This window comes from Diceros bicornis, chromosome 11 (genome assembly GCF_020826845.1).
Source record: "Diceros bicornis minor isolate mBicDic1 chromosome 11, mDicBic1.mat.cur, whole genome shotgun sequence".
Classification (NCBI taxonomy): Eukaryota; Metazoa; Chordata; class Mammalia; order Perissodactyla; family Rhinocerotidae; genus Diceros; species Diceros bicornis.
Window position 1 is genome coordinate 41,934,521 of NC_080750.1, and position 9,016 is coordinate 41,943,536.

Here is a 9,016-nt window from a genome sequence, read left to right on the forward strand (position 1 = left end):
TGCAGATCTCTGCTTCCCTGCGGGGTCCACAGTGGTAAAATCCATATGACATGTGATATACAAGGCAGGAGCCAGGTGGTGTAGTGGGGAGACACTTTCTGAGTCACTTAAGAAACAGACATTGCAAACTGCAGTAGGGCTGGGCCTCAGGAGAAAGGAAGTGACACTCTTGTACAGCTCCCTTCCCAACTCCTTCCACTAAGAAGACAAGACAGAAGACAAGGAGTAGGTAAAACAGGATGTAAAGTTTATATACAAGAATATAATGTTTATCTGAAATATTTACAGTGTTGGTTAAAGCAATATTTTTACAACTTTTTAAGGTCAACTACTATGTATATTACAGGTAAGCTACAATGGTTTAATTTGCAAAATTAAGTAAAAAATGTTTTAAACAAAGCTTAAAGTACTCAGGTCAATTATAAAATTTGTCTGTTTTGCCCTTTATTCGAAGAATCATGCTATGATGGTTAATGTGCTTTTAATAAATGGAAGTACTCTACCTGGAAATGCAATAAATGCTACAGTTGTAAGTTCCCAACGAGGGTGTAAAATGACAAGAGAATTGTTCTAAGACTTAGGCGCTGAGTCTCAGGCTGGAGCTGAGAGATGTTGAGATAACAGCCAGCTTTATCTCAACCAAGTTTGTGACTCAAAACAGTTTGGGCCACGTAGAAAAATGAAGTTAAGTTATTTGCACGTTGTGGCAACCTCAGCGAAAAGTGAAAACCAGTTGACCCAAACCAAACAGGAAAAAAAAAAAAATCAGACCCAAGTCACAGTTGCACCTATTCAAAACTAGTTTTAAAGTGAGCTATTTTAAAACTTCATAAAAATAGTCATGATTTTATTAGTTTGAACATTTCTACAAGATTTGGGTGGGTTTTTCTTTTATGTGAAAACAGCTATCCATTCCTGAGGACTCCTACGGCCTTATAACTCAGGAAATGCTGGGGGTGCAAACGTGCAAAAGGCAGGGGAAGCTGCTCCAGGCTGGGGGACTGTGCTTGGGAGAGAGCGCTGAGGTCCCGGAGCGGAAATGGTCAGCTGAGCCGTGGAGCTGGCCTGTCGGGGCCACCCGGGCGCCGGAACTAGCACTGCAGCTTGCGGATGCTGCGGGAGATGCGTTTGAACTCTCTCTGCCCCTTCTGCCACCGCTTCACCGAGGTGATCACCAGCTCCCCACCCACTTTCTGTCCCATGACCAGATAGGGGGCGTTGATGTCGTTCATCTCCTCACAGGTGCACTGCAAGCTGTCTTTGAGCCACAGCACTGATTTCTTCAGATCCCTTTCCGATACCCCGTTTAGCTTGTAAATGGTCTTGCTCTTGGTCTCCAGGATGATTTTGGTGTCTCTGTTGATATAGGTTATCTCCTTCACTTTTATTTTCAGTGCTATGAAGACAAGAGGGGGCAGAAAGAATCACACCAGTTATAATGAGGGGAGAGAGTATAGATTGGGAGCTTTCCTCACCCCATTCCACTGTGTATTTGTGTGACTTGGCCTGGGGGAGAGAAGAAGAGTTTCCTAGAGCTAATGAGACTGTCAGGGGCTGCAGGTGGGGGGTTGGGAGCTGAGGGCAGCAGGTAGCTCCATTTCTAAAGCCTCCAAGGATTTGCCAGGCACTTTGTTTCAAATCAGCCATCCTTTCAGAACTCTCTTTGTGGGGCTCAATTAACTTTTCTTCCTCACCTTTGCGTTCTTGTGTTTGTACATAGGTTGTATGTGGTTTGTGCTCTCCTCAACAAATGACTTCCCTTATTGGAAATTTCAGCATGAAAAGAGATGCCTGACTCTTAGGTGAAACATGATCCTTCTGTGGTTGTAAACTTTAAACTCAATTTATTACGTCGGAGAGGTTTTTGGACAAACCTGTAAGGAAATTATATCACACAATCATTGTTTTCTACAGAACAGACTACAGGGAGGGAGAATTGATCTTACAGCTGCATTTGATTTGTAAAGTAACTAGGAGAAAAATATCCAAGACTCTTTTTAAGAGTACAACATGTTTAGCTGTAAAAGTGTTTTCCTGAAGACCTCATCCTCATATGCTATCATTTGCCTGTCTAAGGCCAAGGCGTTTACAGATTATATATGTACTGTTTCCAAAATGGATATGTAGACTCATTAGAATGCTAAGACCAAAAGTAAGTGGTTTACCATAAAAGACACATTTTATAGTCATGAACAGTATGCTTTGGGAAAGAAAGCCCTACAAACATACATGCTGGAATTAAATTTCAAGACTCCATGAAGGCAGGGAAAGGATAGAATTTTAAGGTTAGAAAGGATCATCCAGTTGAAATCTCTCGTTGGTACATGAAGAATCTGAAATCCAGAGAAGTTTAGTGACTTACACGAGGTCACCCATTTAGGCTGTGTCCTGGCTGAGTCTAGTTCTCAGAACTGCGGTCCCCAAACCTCCTCCTGTAACATCACTGTGGTCTCTTACAGCAATGTCAAATTTTCTGTCCTGGTTGGAGCATTAACATGCCCAACTGTAATGTGTCCCAAGACCCTTGGTGACATTGACAATTGTTCCGTATGGATGATGTGCAAGTGTGACTTCTTGACTTTGATGGACTTAAATGCATTGTTTAAATTAATAATAGAGGAAGAGTTTTTTCTGTGTGTATAGCTGCTTTGGGAATTTGTCTCTCTCTCTCTCATTCTCTCTTTCTTTCCTTCTGTCTCAGAAAGAGAATTTGACTAAGCATGGCTTTTCCAGTCAACCAGGAAATAACCGAAGCTCAACCAGGTAAGTCAAGGATGCTATGACTTGGCCAACCAAGATTTTGTTTGATATGCATCTAAACCATAGTACTGACTTCTCAGGGTTTATGAGACTTAAGTCATGGAATAAGTCATGTGGAAATGTCACATGTTCCTGTGGCCTCTGCATAAGGTGTGGGGGTGGGGAAGATAAATGGTGGGAGAAATGATTATATGTTACCTGGAAGCCTTGTCTATAGCACAGGTAGAGCATGTGTGAGATTTCACCTGGTCAAAGTAAACATTCTTGAGCTCAAAACATCAGAAAAATAATCACTTTTAACCAGGGGGAAGATTTATTACTCATCTTGCTCTAGCTATAAAATAACCAACTTTGCAAACGCTTACCATGGGAAAACATCAGGCATTTCCTCCCTGGATTGTCAGCTGAGACCAAATATAGGGAACCAAAGCCCCCAAATAACTTTTACTGCCCTGGAAGATGTGAATGGGGATGGAGGATGTGGTAGGAGGCAGAGGTGATGATAGTGTCTGAGCCAACAATAGATTGTATACACAGGCAGGCAGTTCTGGGCCAGTCTTTCTTCACCAATGCTTTCACCATTGACATAAGGAGGTGTTCTACATTTTCCCTGTACTTCAGAAGCACAGTGGGGAAAGAGTGTGATGCTTTCGTGGATGATTCAAGTTAAAAAAAATCAGATTTCTACCCTTGTTCCTTCTACCCTTCTATTACTTCCCCAAAGTACAGAGGCAACATGGAATACTGCACTTCCTACAGTTCAGGTTCATTATCCCTTTTGGGACAAAATGAATGTGGGGAAATAGAAAACAAAGCCTGTGAGGTATCTGTATGTGATGCCTTAAATGTAATTGCTTCCACGTTGTTTTGAAAGGCTTTCTTCTCTAAGGAGAGAGAACATTAGAACACACACTCACACACACACCCGTTGTTTTGGTCCAGATCATGATAGAGCATCCTCAGGAAGGGGGTCTTCTGTAAGGTAAGTCACAAAGCGAGTAGTAATATTTGTCTGTGCGTGTCTGTGTGCGTGTGTGCCCTAATTTCAACCGTTTTGTAGCCCCAAGATATAACCAACTTTTTCATGGCAGTCAGGAGAGAGATCTGTATTAAATCTAGTGCCAAGGCCATAAGCTGCCAGAAGAAAATGATATTTTATATACATTTTTATATAAATTTTATTAAGATTATATTTTTCTATTTTGCCCTTAATCAAATCTTGTAGCATGGAAGCTAAGAACTGTGTTTTGGTCTGGCTCTGGAGATTTGGGATTGCTGCTGCCAACATGCCTGGCCCTCTACTACTTTGAGAGTTGTGTATATTTGAATATAGACATATGAAACCCTGTCAGCCCATCTGCGGCTCTTGCTGAGGAGAAGCCTTGGTTAGGACTTAGAGTTGCCTCCTTTCTTTTTCCCTTCCTTGGCACCTGTGGTTGTTCCAGGACCAGCTAAGGTTAGACCCAGGACGCTCCCTGGAAGAGACCTGGATTGTAAGGAGCAGTGACTGGATTGTTTCCAGAGTTTTAGGGACCTGACCAGGTCTGAGATTTCTGGGATGGTAAATGGTAAGGAGAGAGCGGGAGGGCCTTCCTCAACAGTGGGAGCTGGAGTGATTTCTTTCAGTCTCAAGGACTTTGTTGAGGATGTAGAAATGTTAATACAGATCTATTTAACCTAACTGTTAAAATTTGGGTGAAATTAGATTTTCATTTTCAAACACTGTATGAACAGGGACCATATCTGTTTACCAGTAAGTTCAACCTTCTGCCTGAATAAATACTTTTAAAGGGTATCAACCTCTCAAACACACCAAAAGGTGCCTGCTCTTGGAATGGGAAGAAAACAAGAATGTCTCAGGGGTCCGGGTGAAGTTCTTGGCCACTCCCAACTCTGAATCCTGTGTCTAGCTGGGCTTCTCCCCTCACTCGGGAGGCCTGAGGATGGCGGATAAGGTGCCGATGGGGCTCTGTGTGGACAGTCTCAACCCTCCTTCCTCTTACAACACTCTCTTAAGGGTAGTGACTTACACTCTATGGAACTTGGGTAACATATCACACACATTCTTTATTGTCCTCAGGTACCACGTCATTGTGGCACTTTTCATGTATCGTGCCAAAGTAAATTCCTGAGTTTTATTTTTTCTTCTTTTTAAATTTAAGGAACCTCTCCCTCCCAAATTATTGACCACTATCTTGGATATATTCACTAATGGTGGAACACAGAGGAACAAAGCATTATGGGTTATGAATAAAGTAAAAATATTTCTGTTTGGTGCTGGAGTAAATTTTTATTTTTGGCCAACGTAATGCCTTGAATCTGTTTTGCTGGGGCTAATATTTACATGTTTCCATCCCTAGTGCACATGTCAAGTGACTGAAAGAGAACATGGCCCAGGATTGTTGGTGAGAAAAAGCCAAAGTGAAATGAAAAATGTGCGATTGAAAATTCATAACTTGAATAATTCTCATTATTTGATTATTGCTTAACAGAACCATGAATCTCACCTGAAAAGATAGGAGTCAATACAAGATAGTCACATAGGGAGGAAATGAGGATAGAGCAAGTTAGATGATTTAGGAAAGATGAGCTGGGATGGTATTTTACCCAACCGCTATCGAGTAACATCGTAATGATTTGTACCTTTAAGTTTTACTGGCAAACAAAACTTTTGAATGTGAAATCTTTTGTTGGTGGTGGTGCATTACTTACCAAAATCATTTTTACAAAGAGTTTCCATTATGTCGTTGTCATCCTCGTTTTTATTTTTGCAGGCTTCACATACCTTTGGAGCTAGAAACGTGAAAAATTAGTAAGTTTGCTTAAATGGGAACAGCAGATGGCTTTTGTAAACAACTCACAGGGGCTTATCCAGGCAACAGTAGCCATTGTCCTGTAAGACCCCAGCTCTGCCTCCTTTTTGGAGGAAGATCCTTTATGAGGATCACTCATTCCTAAGAAGATCTCCCGTGCCTCCCATTTTTTGATGGGCAAAAATGCCCATATGCTGTGTTTAATAAATGATGAATCCCAAAGAGCATTGTGGGCCGAGTGTGCAGGTGTGGCTACAGTTAACTGGAACAAGTTGTGGCTTTTTAGCTCCTCCTCCCACCCCTGGGACAAACTCAGTCTCTGAGAAAGTTGTTCCCCAAGCCTCTCTGAGGAGAAAGCACCAGAAGACCCTGGAGGGATTTTAGAAAACTAGTAACCACAAACTATGGCCAAAAGATTGTCTTTCTCAGCTGCAGGACACCAGTGCAGCCTGGTCTCTTCAGCATCGGAGTCATTTCAAGCTATTTTCAAGTCTGGACAGGGAGAGGTGGCTAGCGTTGTGAGGATCACATATGGGTTCTTTCCACCTTGGAAACACACCTCGCTAACTGCAACAGCCTGCTCTAATTGGTCCTGTATCACCTCGTGCTTTCTGCCAAGTGTGTGCTTGAGTTAAGCAGCATTTATTTCGTTGTTATCTCTGTCCCTGGTGCAGATTCTTGTCCCTCTTTGCCCATTTCAAACTCTCAAAAACAAACAAAAAACCCAACGATCCAACCAACCAACCAAAAAATCCCAAAGCTCTTCCTGAAGCTAATCAAAGTTGGAGCAAACTGTCTCTGGGGTCTGATCAGACCTAGGAATGTGCACTAGCACAATCATCAGAGAGCCTACTAAAGGCTCTTCTAAAGAAGTCTGATTTCTTGGGAACAGGAAAAAAGAAAACATATTCCTTTTCTCCTATTTATAAATGTGCTAATGCAATCTTTAAATTTAGGCAAAATTAGATTTTCATTAATATGAAATTGAATTTTCACAGAAAAAACTTTATGTGACTCATGATAGAAGAGTTATTTATCAAATTAGAAAAAGAACAGAGCAGATTTTGAAGAACATAAACTTTTATTTTGAAGGGGGAAATGATTTTTTGGAGAAATGCAGTGTATATGATGTTGGAGCTGATAGTGGGAAAAAAAAAACAAAAGAACACACATAAAACTGCCCTTAACTCCCCTCACTAAAACAAAATGAAACATTTCCAATTAGGAGCTCTAGGAATGTATATAAAATGTTACTAACCTGTGTTGGTTGGTCTGTGGTATATGTTGGACAAATGTTTGAAATATGCCAAACATTTGCAATAAATTAGAAATCTAACCAATAAGATGATTGCAAACTCAGGGTGCCTGCCAGGAAAGATTGCTAAGCAACTTTACATTTTCTTTAACTAATGATGGCTGTAGGAAAACAATTAGAGGTTGAAAGGGAGATACTGTTGGAGCCCTGAGAGGAATCAGGATGCCCCCTTTCCATCCCTGGGGGACCTGAATCAGCTCAGACACATTGTATGTTTTCCTTGCAGGAAGAATATCAAGAGCCCATGAGGTTTTCATTGCTTTGATGGTTTTTGAACAGGAACTCCCCCTCAGTTTTCTAAAAACTTGGGAAACTTTCTTTTGCATGATTTTCTCCAGTTAATTAAAACCACTCCAAAGATAAAAGCTGATTAGTGATAGAAAAATAATTCCTGGAGATTCCCTTTATGCCCTCTTTCTTAGACACCTGAGCAGTTACAGCCAATGCTCAATTTTCAACACGATCCGAGCCAGTCCTGCTATTATTTCCAAAACCTGAATTGGCAATGAACAAAATACCTTAAAAGACTATTTGTGCATTTTGGCTCTCCTGCCTGTACGGGAATGTTCCTGTGTCTAGAATCCTGCCCAGTGGGAAGAACGTGCTGCATGGGGCTGAGCGAGGAGCCTCTGGCCAGGGTGCTCACCACCAGCTCCTCCACACAGGACTTCTTCCAACGCTCTCACAATAGTGGCTCCTGTGCTAGCATTTTAAAAAATAATTGTACATCTATAAGGAAAAGATGCCTTTCAGTTCTTCGTTTTCTTTCCTTTCTTTTTAAAAACCTGTCCCTAAGAAATAGCAACTGGTATAACTCGGGAAGCGAATGAGAGACTTGGGTGTGTGTGTGTGGGGGGGGTTGTCTCAAATTTGTCAAGATGACACACCAGGGCAAGGAGAGCGCCTGGCACCCCCGGCGGGGACGGATCGGGATGTGGGGCGAGGGCCGCGGGATCCCGCACGGAAAGCCTTAGCGGAGCTGGGGGGGGGGGGTCGGGGGGGAGGATAAGGGGGAAGGCTTACCTTCCTCGGTGGCCGGCAGGAGGTGGTCGCTGCTAGCGAGAGGGATGCAGAGGTCGTTGTCCTGGGGGAAACGGTCGCACTCGAGCATGTCGGGCCAGGGGAAGCCGAAGGCGGACATGACGGGAGCGCAGCGGTCTTTCACCTGCACGCAGAGCGAGTGGCACGGCTGGATGGTTTCGTCCAGGTCATCGAGGCAGACGGGGGCAAAGAGCGAGCACAGGAACTTTTTGGTGTCCGGGTGGCACTGCTTCATGACCAGCGGGATCCAGGCGCCCGCCTGCTCCAACACCTCCTTCATGGTCTCGTGGCCCAGCAGGTTGGGCAGCCGCATGTTCTGGTACTCTATGCCGTGGCACAGCTGCAGGTTGGCCGGGATGGGCTTGCAGTTGCTGCGCTTGTAGGAGAAGTCGGGCTGGCCGAAGAAGAGCCCGCGCGCCGAGCCCAAGCAGCAGTGCGAGGCGATGACGAGCAGCAGCAGCGAGCCAGGGCTCTGCGGCATCGTGGGCGCGCGACCCCCGGGGGGCGGAGGGAGCGGAGCCGAGGAAGCGCGAGGCGGCCGGGGCCGGAGCTCGTCCTGGGCCCGCTGGCTACGCTCGGCGCAGCTCGGGGGCTTGGAAAGCGGGCGGCGGGAGCGCCGAGACGCCGGGCGCGGGGAGGACTGCGCGGGTGAGGCGCTCTCCGCTCTGCTTCGCGCTGCAAGCCCGCGCGCAGCTCCGGGGGACTCCTACCCGGGGGAGCTGAGTGAGCCTCTGCTGGGGCCCTGCCAGAGTTTTCTTGGCCTTTTTTATGCAAATCTGGAGGTGGGGGGAGCAAGGGAGGAGCCAATGGGGAGTAATCCGAGGAGCCTCGGTCACTACTCTCTTGGTCTGGTTTTCCGTTGAGACTGCCCCTCACGCGCTCCCTGGAGGGGAATTCAGGCTGCAGCCCCCTCGCCTGCCCCCCCCCGCCCCCACCTCCGCTTCAGATGCTGCTGAGCGCGCGCTCTAGGATTACTTTAAAGAGCAAGCAAACAGACAAGCCTGGCAGCTGTGCCCCAACAGTGAGCGTGCGGGGCGCGGGCTGCGGGAGCCAGGGGCGCGGGGACGCGATGGGTACTGGCGGGAAC

General features: G+C 45.2%; 1 protein-coding gene across 1 annotated transcript; it reads right to left on the bottom strand.

The window, feature by feature from the left end:
* Positions 1–226: 226 nt before the first annotated feature.
* Positions 227–8,646, bottom strand: SFRP2 (secreted frizzled related protein 2). Its single transcript, XM_058550237.1, has 3 exons — positions 7,912–8,646; positions 5,473–5,553; positions 227–1,396 (listed from the first exon to the last, which is right to left on the bottom strand). The coding sequence occupies exons 1-3, from the start codon at positions 8,408–8,410 to the stop codon at positions 1,092–1,094; spliced, it is 885 nt and encodes a 294-aa protein (XP_058406220.1). The 5' UTR covers positions 8,411–8,646; the 3' UTR covers positions 227–1,091.
* Between the last annotated feature and the right edge of the window lie 370 nt (positions 8,647–9,016).